The sequence below is a fragment of the Desmodus rotundus genome, chromosome 7 (genome assembly GCF_022682495.2).
Source record: "Desmodus rotundus isolate HL8 chromosome 7, HLdesRot8A.1, whole genome shotgun sequence".
In the NCBI taxonomy this organism is placed as follows: domain Eukaryota; kingdom Metazoa; phylum Chordata; class Mammalia; order Chiroptera; family Phyllostomidae; genus Desmodus; species Desmodus rotundus.
This window is the reverse complement of record NC_071393.1, coordinates 78,087,509-78,102,761: the sequence shown is the minus strand read 5'-3', so window position 1 is coordinate 78,102,761 and position 15,253 is coordinate 78,087,509. Positions and strand designations below refer to the sequence as shown.

General features: G+C 53.8%; 1 protein-coding gene across 1 annotated transcript in view; it reads right to left on the bottom strand.

Moving 5' to 3' along the window:
- Positions 1-893: 893 nt before the first annotated feature.
- Positions 894-15,253, bottom strand: part of DUOX1 (dual oxidase 1) — a 32,213-nt gene continuing 17,853 nt past the window's right edge. Inside the window, exons 21-34 of the mRNA XM_053928293.1 lie at positions 15,027-15,202; positions 13,189-13,258; positions 12,677-12,802; positions 11,930-12,108; positions 11,393-11,623; positions 10,755-10,854; positions 10,235-10,284; positions 8,718-8,845; positions 4,943-5,096; positions 4,324-4,553; positions 3,919-4,077; positions 2,616-2,771; positions 2,382-2,510; positions 894-1,682 (exon numbers count right to left, since the gene is read on the bottom strand). Coding sequence (XP_053784268.1) covers positions 1,560-1,682; positions 2,382-2,510; positions 2,616-2,771; positions 3,919-4,077; positions 4,324-4,553; positions 4,943-5,096; positions 8,718-8,845; positions 10,235-10,284; positions 10,755-10,854; positions 11,393-11,623; positions 11,930-12,108; positions 12,677-12,802; positions 13,189-13,258; positions 15,027-15,202 — 2,011 coding nt within the window. The 3' untranslated portion in view covers positions 894-1,559. The remainder of the gene's footprint in view (positions 1,683-2,381; positions 2,511-2,615; positions 2,772-3,918; positions 4,078-4,323; positions 4,554-4,942; positions 5,097-8,717; positions 8,846-10,234; positions 10,285-10,754; positions 10,855-11,392; positions 11,624-11,929; positions 12,109-12,676; positions 12,803-13,188; positions 13,259-15,026; positions 15,203-15,253) is intronic.

Genomic DNA, 15,253 nt, shown 5'->3' with positions numbered 1-15,253 from the left:
GCCACACCCGCCTGTGGCCCGGCTGGCACCCCTGCCCGCGCCCATAGCTGCAAGTTGCCAAGTCCTGTGGGCCCAACCCCGAGGAATACTCACTGGGCCACCAGGCGGAGCTGCTGTCAAGCCACTCTAGGCCTCTCCTCCTGCTCCCAGTGGCAGGCCGAACAAAAACACCCCAAGGAGCTGAATACGCCCACCCCCCTTCAGGGGCAGCTGCCTTAGGAGGGCATCTGAGGGCCTCCTCCAGAACCTAAATCTGCAACTCCCAAGTGTGGCGTGAATCATAGGATTTTGGATTATTTAACCCAGTGGTTAATTTCTCGAAATTGAGGATATGCGATCTGACAAATGTAAGGATTCTGTGGGGACAGTCGAATCACTTTAAAGTGGGCACTGCTTCAGAAATACCCTCACAGAGGGTTGGCCTATCTTTAAGTAGACTTAGCCTCCGTTTTGCAGGTGCAAAAACAGAGTTCCAAAAACAGATCTGTTCATCTGTCTCCTTGCTGTCGTCTCACCAGGAGAGCTGGGAGTAACAGGTCCTGGAGCCGGCCAGGCCAACTCTGCCTCCCTGTAAGCTGCTGTCTTCACAACACACCACCCCTGCCCCCCACACACCTTTTGTGCACAGCCCACCTTCTCCACAACCCTTCACACCTCTCTCTCCAGGGCCTGATCAGGCTTCAGAAGCCTCACACTAGCCACTCAGGCCCTCTGTCTGAAAGAGTGGCCCTGAGCCAGGAAAGGGATCTCTCTCTAGCTGGGGCGGGGGGGTCCTTTATTCAGTGAATACTTATCAAGCTCAGAGAACACATCAGCCTAAGTTAACCGGCTGGTTGACTGGCTTATTTTGTCAGTACCTACCCCATCCTGGGGCAAAACAAAGAAACCCAGAGTGCAGAAAAGTGGTTTATTTATAAAGGAGACTATGGAACAAGAGAGAAGGGCCAAAGAGCACTACATAGACATTGGGCCAAGTTCTGACTGCAGCCCTGTTTAAGAACTTGGGAGAGAAGATCAGTTGTGCTGTTAAATGGGGGTGCTGTGGGAGTTCCTATAAATTGCTCTCTACAGGTACAGCCTCTACCCTCTTCAAGTCATTTGCCAGCCCTTTTGACAGTGGGGAGCCCAGAGGACGGGGAGGATTTAGGGGAGGGGTTCTAAGATGCCAGCATCTGTGCTCCCACTTCATCCTTAGGCTCACAGCTTCCTACGCACACGCATGCACACACACACACTACTTGTCAGCTCCAGTCTTTTGAATTTTTTCTTAGTTCAGAAGAATAGGTGCCACTTTGCCCTCAAACAATAACAGCTCCCAACCTCTAGTCAGTCCCAGACAGTGCCTCCTACTTCTCCAGGCTGGGACATTATGAGCCTGGGGGGTCCCTGAACCCATGTGGGGTGACTGACCATAGCCACCTGGACCAAGGTCAGGAGGTTGGAATGGGGACAAGGCGGAGGGAGCCAGAAACAGGAAGTCACAGGTGAGATGAGGTGAAGTGTGACCCAAACCTCTGCCCAGCTGGGCAGTAGGTGGTTGAAGCCCCTGGGCAGGAGGCCTAGAAGTTCTCATAATGGTGGGAAAAATGAGTTCGGTCCTGCTTGTTGATGAGCTGACAGGCCTTTTCCACATTCTTGGTCATGCCAGGGGGGCCACAGCTAAACACTCCAATCTTCCGGACCTGTTGGGGGAGGAAGAAGTGAAGACTAGCTCAGCGTTCAGAGTGAGGGCCTGCTCAGTGTCCACGTTAAAGCCACGAAGGGTCCGTGGTGAGGGCTCATTCTGTGTCCCTGGTGAAGGTTTGCTTCCACCATGCATGGTGAGGGCCAGTTCTGTGTTTTTAAATCTAGCTCAGTTTTGGTAAACCTGCTCTCTGTGGGTCCAGCCTCTACCCCTTCCAAGGCATTTGGCAGCTTCAAGTGCAAGCAAGATCAGTGTTTCTGATAGGGGCTGGGTTAACCAATGTTCAAGTTGTGGTACAGCTTAGTGTCTCATTAAGGGCTAACCCAGTGTTTATGACAGTGGTGGCTTGCCCACTGTTCATGATGAAGATTAGTTCAGCGTCCAGTGTGAGGCCTGGCTCAGTATTAGTGATTAGGGTAGCTCTGAGTTTATGGTGAGGGCTAACACAATCATTGAGCTCTTCCTTTCGAAAAAGGCATCGTGGCTTCAGAAGTGGCAAGTTCCCATCGCCTGCCTCCCCCCTTAGACCCTCAGGATGACACCCACTTCTTTCTGAATTCACTACCCCACCAACTGCCCAGGGGATGATGGCTTCTCATTGGCAATCAGTTTCTTCCCTGATGAGACAGGTATGGGAGCTTTGCTCAAACCCCAGATGATAAGCTGAAGAGAACCTGGATATGGGGTGGGGACTGACCTGTGGGTGAACCTCTTGCAGGGAGTTGAAGAAGGGCTCGAAGGGGGGCCGACCAAAGTGGGTGATGGAGCGCAGGCCCGTGAACAGACTCCGGTTGAGCACCTTCTGGAAGTGCCGCTCACAGATGTACTGGTGGGGAGTGAATGGAGGAGGAAGTCAGAGCCAGGCAGAGCCAGCGTCAGCTCCTAGCCCAGACGGAGACCCGCCCATCCGGCCTGGCTGGCACGGACGCACCAGCATGGTGGTCCTGAGGTCGAACTTCTCGGCCAGCTGGGTGATGTAGATGTGCACGGACACCAGGTCCTGGCGGTCATTCTCCTCCACCTCCCGGATGATGTCAGCCAGCCACTCGAACTGCCGCTGGGTCCGTGTCACCCAGATGAAGTAGATCTGGGGACAGGGTTGGAGCTTAGGACTCAGCTCAGGCTCCCTATATCCCAGGGACTTACACACCTATAGAACCCTTCTGGTCAGTTTGTGCCTCTTCCCAGACATCCTTGGGCAATGGAGTGTATGGGGCCACAGGGCCAGGCTCTGGGACAAGAGAGGAGTTGCCCCAGGGCATGGAGAGGTACAAGTGAGTGACAGCCTGGGGCACCTCAAGGTCTGATGGGGTGGAAGCAGGTTTTTCTTACTGAGCCTGTCCTGCCACCCTCTCCAATGGGCCCTCCTTAGGCTGCTAGGCTCCTAACCAACCCTAGCCCAGAGGGAAAGGATCCCACTAAGGGGCCTGTCATAGAACATCCTCAGGGAAGACCCATCTGGCTGCCTGGAGGAGATGGGAATGGACTCAGAGAGAGACCAGGGGGTGGGAAGCTTCCCCTGGAGGACCCATCTCCAGCTTCTGATGGGGAGAAGTGGGGCTGTGTGGGGTAAGAAGCAGGGGCAGGCAGAGCTGGCTTGGACAGAGGAGCAGGAACTAACTGTCTGTCACCCCCTGAATGCTAACAGCACATGGGCTGGGCCTCTGCCTGTTCCATTCTTGTGCTCCTGACTCACCTGCCAGGCCTAGAGAGACAAGCAGGGACCTGCCACCAGGTTCAGGCTGGGGCGAAGGAACCTGGTGCGGAGGGGGCCTGAGGGCCTGGGCTGTGTTTGGAGCCAGTCATGCCCTTCAGCCCTGCCTGCCACCACCTCTGCGCTTTCTCCTGAGAGCAAAGCCAGTTTTACTTGTGTCCCACCCCAAGCCCCACCCAAGTGTGCCCTTCCTTCTCCCAGGCCGACAATGCCTCAAGTGCTAGTCTCCTCAGTAAGAGGGAATGGGTTTCTTCACCCCTCTGCAACCCTGCCTGGGGGGATTCCCAGAAGCAAACCCTATGTGGGGTGCTTCATAACTGAGGGAAGGAACCTGGGGACGTTAGCAAACTAACTCTGTCCTTTAGGATCAGGGTATATCTTGACCACCCCCTGCAACACCCCCCTAGGCCAGGCCAGCTTGGCCTTGCCCAAACTAGGGAGACCATGAACAGAGGCAGGAGAGATAGACCCAGTGATAGGTAGCAGGGGACATGGGATGGCCAGAGGAGGGGGCACTTACCTTCTTACAGAACACTTGGTAGCTGACTGATGACTTGAAGACTAGGTCTTTGAGAATGGAGGCAAAGGGGGTGACCCCAATGCCCCCTCCCACCAGCACTGACACCTCAAACTTATGCCACTCCTGGTGGCCTTCTCCAAATGGTCCATCAAGGTACAGCTGCAGGAAGGGGGTGGGTTTAAGTTAAGCTCTCAGCTACCATCATAGTCTGAAGCCAGAAATGAGAGGCAAAATAAGGCAGGTAGGTTTATGGAGTGAGGGGGAAGAGGGAGACTGTGGCTTTATCTGGAACAGTCAGCCTCAGGATGGGGGAAGGGAGGAACACAATGGGGCATCTGGTGCTGTAGGGTCAAGGCCCACTAAGGGGATGAGAGCATGTGGCACATCTGGCCTGGGTCTGGGCACCTTTGGGTATCTGGCACAGCCGTCTGGTGAGGGTGAGTAGATCTCCCTGAGGCGAGTGGTCCAGGGCCCCGCCGCCCGGATGTGCAGGCTGAGCGTGTCCTCATGGGGAGCCGAAGTCAGTGTGAAGGGGTGGTACTCGGTGGTCCCCAGAGCCAAGCAGGCAATCTGCACCCACTGTCCTGACTTGTACTCAAAGCCTTGGGGCCGCTGGAACTGCAGGTGGGTCACTCCTATGGAGGGGAGGTGGGCGGGAGGCTGCTGTCCTCAGTCCACAACAGTGTGGTCTCCAGAGAGTTCCCAAGCTGCACTCTCAGCTCTGTTTCTGGAATGTGTCAGGGGCCCTCCGCCCATCAGAAGTCATTACTGCCCTCAGGCCATGTCCTAGGGAGGGGCTGGTGGTCAGCAGGGCCAGGGACAGCCTGACCTGGGCTCCTCCTCCCTGTTGTGAGAGAGGCTCAGGTCCCGTGGCAAAGAGCTTCTCTTACCAGCTCCCTTATCCCTTCCACCCCAAGGCCCATGCCAACTCCACCGGGCAGAGCTAGCAGATTGCAAGGTCCAGGCTCTGCTCTGCTTCCTCAGGACCACCAAGTTTGTCCCCTGGCAGCCTCTAGGCTCATACCTGAAGGCAGCAGCTCCGCCTTCATCACACTGATCTCTACCTTCTTCCGGCTCAGGCTCACCAGCTTGTCCCCCACATAGATTAGTGCTGGGACCAGGAAAAAGATGTGGAAACGAGGCATCTGGATCAGAGCGAAGCTGCCATGGATGATAAGCTGTATAGAGTGGAGAATACAGCTCAGACACAGCAAAACCCACAACAGCATCTGAGGCCAGCTCGGGACTTAGACCCCTATGTCCTTCCTCCACTGGCACCTCCAATCCCCCCACCTCACTGTGTGCCATGCTCCTTCCAGGTTCCAAAACCTAACCACTCCCAATGCCCTCCTCCAAAGCATCCAGATGAATGAGACTATGCTCATCTCTCCGACACCTTTCTAGACCAAGCCATGTGGACAGTCCCCTGTACTCATGCAGTAGCCTCCTAACTGGTTTTCCACTGGGCTGCCCCACTGTGGCCCATTCTCTTCAAGGCAGCCAGCGTGACTTTTTAAAGTTTGTTTCATCATGTCACCCCTGCTTAAAAAGCCTTAGTGGCCTTCCCGTTGCACCACAAGGCCTTGTGATGCTCTGATCCCTACCTGCCAGCATTTCCTTCTCCCTGTTCTTCAAACACAGCAAGTCCATTCTGCTTCAGGACCTTTGCACCTGCTGTTCCCTCTGCTGGGAATGCCCTTCCCCAGGTTCTTCCCATAAGTATCTCCATTTCATTTTTCAGGTCTCAGCAGAAACACCACCTCCTCAGGACTTCCCCCACTCCTCGCTGTCACAGCTCCCTGTTAGCTCCCTTCAAAGCACTTGTCATCCACAATAATTTTGTTTCTTCACTCATTGCCATGATTACTGTTCCCCCCCCCCCAGGGGACTATTGGAGCAGGAACTGTATGCATTTTGTTTTCCACTATACTCTCAGCTCCTAGCAGTTTCTGCTTGGGACATGGTAGGCACTCAATAACTGTTGAGTCAATGAAAGAATTTCCCCAATTTATCCTCTCCCTTTGGGGTCCAAGAACACCTAACCAGTCTCTTTTTTCCCTGAAATAACTGGTAGGTATTGTCCAGCTCTAGTCCTTTCTGCAACAAGCTAGTCAGACACTACTTGTCCCATTCTTCCCCACTTGCTTGCTCCTGAGTCTGGTCAGTCTGGCTCCCCCTCCATCTCTTCTCAGGATCTGCTCACTGAGGGCTCACTAATGGCCAAACCCTGAGGTCTCCTTTCAGACCACTCTTGCTCCCACCCTCAGCAGTCTGTGGCACAGCAACCACCCCTCCTTGACACTTCTGCAACGATGCTCTCCTAGGTCTCCCTCCCCTCAGGCCACTCACTTCCTGACTCCTGCGCTGACTCTGTTCCTTCACCACTCCCAACCCTGTGTATTGCCCAAGCCTGATTTCCTCACCTGCTCTTGCCGTTCTATGCTCTCCCATGTGGCATGGCCTCTCAGCTGAGCCACAGCCCCTCCGCTTCAGCGCAACTCACATAGCTCCACCATGTCTCACCACCACCTAACGCCCCATGGCCACCCACAGCCAGGCCTGTCTCTCCTGTGCCCTGAATATTCCGTCATCGTTCACACCTCCACACCTGCACTCATGCCCTTCCTTCTACCTGGGATGCTCTTCAGCTTCCACTCTGTACTACCAAACCTTAGCTTATCTCTCCTTAAGGCTTGGCCCGAGTCCCATCTTCTCCCCAAAGTCTTCCCTAACCAGTTTGGCCCAAATGAAACTCCCTTCAATGAGCTCCTGTAAGTTACTTTTTGGAACATTCAGCTCAGCTATTAATCCTGTATCGTCTGCTCATTTTGATCATTTCCATGCGTGGCATTCACCTCTGCGGCAAATCCTAAGTTCCAGAGGGCAGAGCTTAGTTTCCCCTTCCTCTGCAGGCTCAGCACAGAGCTGGGTCAGAGACTCAACACAGAACCATTAAACTGAACTCTGGTCACTCATTCATCTCTCCCTTCCTCCAGACAAGTGTTGCTGAATACTGGAGCCTTTCCCCACAGGACTTACTCGAACCTCTCTGGGCTCTCCTCTGAACTGGCTCTGGTTCCCCAAGTTCCTCTTTCATTGTGGAGCCCGAGCCCACGCCCACCCCCAAGGCTTTCTGAGCATCCAACCAGGCTGAGAACAATGTCAGGGTGACATCATGTCTATACACCCTGTTTGGTGTTGGCTCTACTTTAAACCACAAAGCTGCTGCAGACTCATGGTTGGCTGAGAAGCTGGGTGAGCAGCCTGCCAGCTCAGCTTTGGCGGTGCTAGCCCTGCCCTCTCCAGCCCAGATAAGGAGCCTGGACAGCTTTCCGAAGGTCTACTCCACACTGGGTCCTTTGCTTGTAACATTTCTTTTTGCCTGAGATCAAGTGGCCACACCTGTGATAAATGGGAAGGAAGCAGGTGTTTTGGCCCCTGGTCTACCCCCAGGGGAGACACTCCCAAGATGTCAGGGCTAGGGTGCCCAGCAGAGGGGCCTGCTTCTTTCTGAGCTGCTGACTTCCCTGCCGGCAGGAAGGGTGGCTCTGAACTCCAGTGATCCCCCCAAACCAGAGATAAATCAGAAAGGGGTCTTGGTCCCAGGAAGCCAGTCTGACTGCTCTCATCTGTGTCTCCCACTAGTTCAAAGAAGCTGCTTTTTCACCAGAAACAAGAACATCACCTCCACCCCTAACACAAACAATAACCTAGGATGCTAGAGCTTCATGCATTCCTGAGAAGGTGGAGAGGAAAGAACAAATTAGAGAGAAATTTCTTTGGAAATACACATCATCAATTCCAGGAAACAACCTAAGCGGAGGGAGGGGGGAAAGTCATCTTCGCAACTGTGAAGTGCTGAGCCTCAGGCAAAATGGAGACAGAGGCTACTACCTATCCCAGAGGACAGAACTGCACCTGGGAGGAGGCGGGGCCAACCACAGGTGCCTACCTGACACAGGCATTGGGAGATCCCTGTGTGCAGTTCTGCCTGCAGCCTGGTGACAGACAGGGCAGTCATATGGGCTCTGTACTTCTTCAGTGCTGGCAGCCAAGCTATCGTCAAAGGGGACACAGGGGCCCTCAGGGTGCCTTTCGGGGAGCTGCCTGTGTCTGTGAGGAAGGCAGGCCAAGCACAACCATGACACAGGGGCACAGACCACAGTCAGTTCTAAAACCAACAAGCTGAAGCAGCTGGTGACAAACGCAGGGAAGGGTAAGGGAACAGGACAGGAGAAGGGAGGGAATGTAAAGGAAGGCAGGCAGAGGCCCAGATGAAGGAGAAGAAAAAGGGATGGACAGAGTCTTAGAAATCCACTTTATCAACAGTTCAAGTGAAAATATTTTGAGCAAGGTTATTAACTTTGTAGATGGCACTTAACTGGTTGGGGTAGCTAATATCCCAGAAAACAGGATCAGAACAAAAGTGACAAAACTCAATTAAGGTAAGTTTCCCTTAAAAAGGGTGATGCTCCCTTGAATGTAGGCAGTCCACCCAGGAGCCCAAACCAGCCACTCAAAGTAGAGAAAGACTGGCTGGGCAGAAACGATGCGGGGTGTCTACAAGGAGTGCAGATCAGCCTGGTAGAGCCGCTACTGCCAAACCCCCACCAGCGAGTCCATCTTCCAAGTGCTGCATATTGGGGTCAGTCTACTCGAGAGTCCAGTACTATCATCTCCATCTTTTAAGTGACAAATGAAGAGGATACTTGAAATAACTAAGAGGATGGAGAACTGATATCTCAGCCCTCACTGCCTCCCTGGGAACATCTTGCCCAGACCCCACTGGCCTGGCTTACCAGGACGTAGAGCAGGATGTAGAGGTGGTGGGTCAGCCAGAAGCCCCTGAAGCTGCAGCGCCGGAAGTGGTGGGAGGCGAACACGTACATGATGGCCAGGACCAGGAGCATTATGACCCCCGTGAGGCCTGCAAAGTGAACAAGGGGTGAAGGGCAAAGGAGTAGGGCTGTTCTGAGCCTGACAAAGGTCCAGATCCCTTTTCTACCCCACTGTCCTAGGAGTGGGTGGGGAAAGTCCTAGCGTCTCCTTCTGTTCCTCTCCCCTCACACCGTCGATCAGAGTACCTTTCACTTCAACAGACCCTATCACCCTTCACAGACCTCGTCATGATATTTTTCAAGCAGCTGTGTCATTATTTGTTTTATGTCCAACACCTTCCCACTCTCACGTTCACAAGAACAGGGACCAGGCTAGGCTAGTTCACCACTGAAATCTAGTGCCCAGTGTAGGGCCTGGCACACTGTGGGCCTTATATAAATGTACACTGAATGAATGAATGCACGGTGCATCTACTCTGGGTCCTCTGGGTCCGACTCTGGACATTGTAGGCCCTTTCCTCATGGAGTCAAGGCTTGCTCCACATCCCTGCAGCACTCTACTTAGCTGCCACAGCACCGAGCTCCCTTGGGTTGAGCCCTGAGTTCACAGGAGGACCCTCCTCACAGGAAAACCCAGGCCTGGGCTACACAGGAGGGCAATATGGAGCCAGGGTGGGAGGGCAGGGGCCAGAGAATGGCCCCTCAAATGGGACCATTTTCCATTTGGTCCCAAAAGGAGGAGAGAGTCTAAAAGGAGGATAGAGTCAGAAATTAGGAAGATTAGAGCCTTGAAGTATGGAAAAGCAGAGGTTAAGAAAGGGATCTAACCAAAGCCAGTAAAGTACAGAACGAAGAGAAGAGCGTAAACACAGCCTTATCCTCTAAATCCCAGTGTGCAGGAATTAGTAAGCGGTCTCCGAAGTTCAAAGCAGATCATTTTAGGATTAAAAAATAAAAAAATTAAAAAACTGTGCTGTTTCACAGAGGAGTGAGTGTAGAAAACGTGTTACCCCAAGGAGGGAACAGACTGAAAACATAAATACATTCAAGCATTTGAATAGATTAACAGCTAATAGCCCTAAAATGGGTGATTATGGGTGATTATGGGGAGTTAGGAATATACTCCTAACTAGTTCTTGTCAAGATAGACTAAAAGGCGGTGGGCGGGGGTGGGGGGGATGTCTACCTGGCTTGACAAAGGGCCTGGTTCCTCCCTTGTGCAGGTGGGGCACAGTATTTCTCAGAGCCACCAGCACCGTAGGTGTGTGTTGGAGAGTGGAGGGGGACCACTCCCACTCCACAGAGGAGGAGCTAGTTCAGAGTTGGGGTGGGAGCCCAGGATAGAAGCACTAGAAAGCCATTTCCTATGCCCAGGAGAGTCCTCAGGGCCAGAGGGCACAGCCTGACTCACAAGGAGATCCCAGAACCTGGAGCTTGGAGCCAGGCCCAGAAATTCATGGAGCAGGAAGGGCTCTCACCTGGCACAGTCTGGAAGAACCACCAGTAATACTTCTGGGGGAACTCAGACCTGTGGGGAAGGGAACGCAAGGAAGGATCCTGAGAGGAGAGGTCTGGGTCTTCCAGAAAGGACCTCCCAGATGAGGCACCCCAACCCAACTACCAGTCTCCCTTTCTGCTGATTCGGGGTTGGGGGCTCAGGCTGGTCATTGTCTCTCCTATAACCTGGAAGGTGACACTCTCCTCTGAGCCAAGATAATTTCATTTTGATTCTTTCCTTCTTTTTTAAAAGATTTTATGTATTTATTTTTAGAGAGGGGAAGGGAGGGAGAAAGAGAGGGAGAGAAACATCAATGTGTGGTTGCCTCTCATGCACCCCCAAGGACCTGGGCTGCAACCCAGGCATATGCCCTGACTGGGAATTGAACTGGCAACCCTTTGGTTTGCAAGCCGGCACTCAATCCACTGAGCCACACCAGCCGGGGCTGATTCTTTCCACCCATAAATAATACATCCTCCCCTGCACCCCTCAGTACTCACCCATCATCATGGAAGAGGCCAGGGAAGAGGCAGGAGAGGATGCTGAGTGGGCTGATGGAGAACAGGTACACATTCACCACATGGCCTGTGCTGTGTAAAACTAAGGAAGACCAGGCAGGGGGTGGTGAGCCTGGGGACAGCTGGGTGGGGGTGCTCAACCCATGCAGCCCAAGGTGTAGAACTCCAGCCAGCCAGAGTTGGGGGCCTGAAGAAGGACCCTAGGGGGTTGGATTTCTGATCTCTGATGAACTTTCTGTTTCTCCCCATATTCATGAACACAACCACGTGAGTCCAAATTATATCAGAAGCTCATTTTTTGGTCTCTCTTACAGAAATATGTTTTAAAACACAAAAGTTGTAAGACCGAACAGTATGTACACTCATTCTGGGGTGTTAGTAACTAGTCAGCTGGAGGGTGGCGAGGGGGCCTTGAAAGCGGGGCAAGAGGCACTGGCGGGGCAATGAGGGGCTCCTGGGCTTCCTTCACACCATTGCTGGGGCCACCTCCATCCTTATGATGAGGACATCCAAGACTTACACTCCAGTTAAGTGCAGGTAGAGAGGAGAGGGTCTCAGAGGAGAGGAAGCCAGTGGGGGGCAGGAGGACATGGAGAATCCCGGGGACACCCAGGGCCTGCCTGTGAGGACGATGGCAGTGGAGGCAATGAGGCGATGGAAGTCCACGGCGGCGTCGAAGGGCACGTAGCGGTTGAGGAAGGTCTCTCGCAGGAAGGTGATGAGATTGCGGCACATGGTAAGCAGGATGTAGGAGAACATGAAGGAGATGCTGGCGGCCGTGCCCCGCGACAGGATGATGCCCACAAAGGTGGTCTCTGCGATGCCGGAGGGTGGTGAGGTGAAGGTGTAGTCTGCGGAGGGGCCCAGGCAGTAAGGGGGGTGCAGAGCACAGGACAAAGCGCCACCGGGGGAGGTCAACTGCAGGCCCAGGCCAGCCACCACTCACAGTTGCCTCCTAAAGTCTCCATTCAAACGGGCCCAAGCACTCCCAGCAGGCCCTGCCCCCACAGCTCGCACCAAATGCAGGCCTCGCCCCGCCTCTGCCACTCACACAGTGCCCCGCACTGTCCTTCCTGCAGCTGTCACTCAAGTATGCCCCGCACTCAAGGTTATCGGTTTTTCCAAGTCCTGTCCACAGCCCCGTGGCCGTCACTTACAGTAGGCCCTCTCCAAGAAGAGGCCTGCGGCAATGGCGTAGAACACGGCCACGCAGCCGATGTGGCGCCGGTAGTTCTCAATGAAGCGCTTGAACTGCTGCACCGTCTGGTGAAGACGGCTTCGTTGAAACTTCTCTCGGTGAGCCTCAGTGAACAGCAGGGGCTGAAACAACGTTACCCTGGGAGACAGGAAGCTTTGGCTCTTAGGTAAGGACCCAGATCTAGTGCAGCCCAGCTCCCCAGAGGGGAGAAAGGGGAGTCAGTTGCTCAAGCCAAGCATGGCTCAGAGCCCAAAGGCTATAGCATACTCCTCAAGCAAGCTGTCAATAGAGGGACACTACATCACAAGTGGTGGTCACTGAGTCAGCGCATCCCAAGGGATGCCCTTCATCTACCCCGGTCCTCACTCACACTCAGACACGCCTCTTCCCTCCTCTTCTGTGGCTCCTAACTCCCACTGCTTTGTTCTCACCCTTTACTGGAGGCTCAAAGGATACCTCCTCCAGGAAGCCTTCCTTCACCTCCCAGGCACAGAAGAGCATTTCCTTGAGCTCTAAAGCCCCTTGCTCTTACCACTATTATACCATTCATCAGTGGGACATTGTATTTTTCAGTGTACCAGACTATCCCACCAGACTGTGATGTTCTGAGGCAGTGCTTAACACAGTGCCTGGCACCAAGTAATCAATATATGCAAGCTGAAAGGATGGATGAGCTTCCTGGGCTTCGGGGAAGGAGCAGGCATACTTCTTGCCAAACCTCCGTCGAATCTCCTGGGGAGGATCTGTGTCCATGGGGCACTGCAGTCTCTGTGGTGTCAGCTCCACCTTGACATCACTGTGGGAACATCGAGCACTCACTCTGGGAGAGGGACTAGGACAGAAATGCAGGAGATAGGACCTTGGTTACCGAAGACACTTGGTGCTCTGTTGCCCCTGGTCTGCCTCCAGACCCACTCCACTGAGGAAGGGTCAAAGCTGTCAGCCAAGGGACAGCAGGACTCCCAGAGACCTCGATAATGAGTCCAATCCTGGGGGTCCCTTCCAAGGCTGTCACATATAGCTGTGCCCTTTATAAGGGGTCTGACCCAGGCTGCAGGTGAGTGTAGGCCTGTGTCTGCAGAGTAAGAAGTGCCTTTTCTAATTTGTGTGAAGGCTTGCTGTGGGCTAGTGTGGGCTGTGATCCCAGTCATTCCAGGGAAAGAAAAGGCAACTACCTGACCCCGACCCTCCCTCCAGCATTCCCAGATGAGGGCTCACCAGAGCTTCTCCTGGCTGATGTAGGAGGCGCGCCGGCAGAGGTCCTTAATAACTTCAGGAACCTCCACCCCTGCAAAATGCACAGCTGGGCTAGGAAGCTGCTCAGAGCTCAGAGCCTCAGGAGGACCTGGCTCAAATGTATGGACACTATAGAGGGTCTCTGGCCAGTAACCTGCCTCCAGGTGCCCCTGGCTCAGCCTATGCCCCCAATGGGAGCTAGACCCAGCCACTAGTGGGCAGGGAGAAGGCCCGCAGCAATGTTGGCCAGGCAGGCTCCCCTGAGTGTGTGTCTGTCTACCTTCAGTCTCACTCCTGGGACCAGAATCAGGCTTACGGGCTAGAGTTCAGGAACTGTACGCAGCCTGCCTGCTAAGATCCTTCTGCCGCAAAACCCTGCTAATGACCCTCCAGCTTAAAGTCTCCCAGAGTTAAATGTGGAATCTAGGTGGTACACATATGGGAGATTACTATAAAATTTTTTTCCACTTTTCTGTGTTTGAAAATGTTTGTAAGAAAATGTTGGGAGGGAAACCCCTTCCAGGAGCCTCCCATTGTTCCTTCTCTGGGCACAGCACTTGGGACAGGGCAGGAGTGAGCAGCAAATCCAGGTTCTCACAGGAGCTGGGAATCTGCAGGTCACTTCCTGAAGATCACCCTGGTCCACAGGCCAGAGGCCAAAAGTGATTAAGCTGAAGTAGGTGAGGGGGAAAGGATGCTCCTCATACTATTCTTAGACCTTTTCTGTAGGTTTAAAATGTTTCAAAGTAAAATTTGGAGGAAACAACAAAGCACAACAATTAAAAGCCAAACAAAATGGTACTCGCTGCAACCCTCTATTTAATCCTTCTTTTCCAAGCCGCAGCCTTCCTCCACCTCTGGGACTGTGGCCTGGGCTCCCTTCAGGCCCCTGCCCCTGCTCTGCCTCAGGCCTGGGTGCCTGCTGCACCTGGCTGCCTGGGAAAGGTGAAAAGCTGCAGAATCTGGCGAGGCAGGTCCATACGCTACCAACTCCCCTCCCACCCCAGGCAGGGGAAGCCCTGACCAATGGGCCAGCTGCACCTTGTCTAACTAGCCCCTCTTCCCCATCTGGACTGCTCAGCTCCTCCAGCTTCTCATAATCCTGGGATGGGCTGGGTTTGGTTTCAACATGCCCCAGTGAGAATCCCAGGCTGTGAAGACACCAAAACAGCTCAGAGCAGGCCACAGGCAGTCCCTCTGCCTGCTCTCTGCCCACTCCTCACCCTGATTCTAGCCCCCACCCACCTGAGTCAGACACAGGTAGGGCAGGAAATAGGAGGAGGGACAACAGAAGTGGGTCTTCATGCACTCAGCAAACATTTGCAAACATTTACGGAGCACTCTTCCAGGGGATAAAGTGGCAAACAAAACCAAAACACCCGCCACCACCCCACACCCCACCCGAGGTGGGCGTGGCTGGGGGAGGAGACACTGTTCCCCCCACCCCCAGCACTCCAGGAACAGGGGGCTCTGTCAAGAAAAAGGAATCCCAGCTGCCATCCTCCAGCCTGTACTGACTGCCCCCCCTTCACCAGCAGTGCGGCCTGACGACTTCTGTGGGTCCCAGGCACTGTTACCTTCCTGGGACCCTTCCTCCATTAAAAAAAATAAATTAAAAATTATATATTATAGTTATGTTGGTGTAAAGAATATAATCCAGGCTGGATACATTGTTACATATTTATTATTACTCTACTCATTCTTTTCTTCTGATTTTAAAAGAAATGAAAACATTTCCATGGACTCCCAAAGTATGTAGGCCCTGTGTACTGGGCCCGCTGTGCCTGATGGATGGCAGCCCTGCCTCCGGGCTCCCTCACCTCTGACGCAAAGCTGTGTGAAGCGGAGCTCGCTGTCGTGGTCCCGCAGCATGAAGTGGAAGTCCTCCCACGTCAGCTCCTCCTTGTCCTGGAAGCCCGCCTCCCGGAACATGGACTCCACCACCTCAGCCAGCTGGGCCTTGGACAGGCAGTTGTTGGAGATCTCGATGAAGGACCTGGGGGTTGGGGGAGGGGAGCAGTCAGGTCCTGACAAGGGGTCTGAGGCC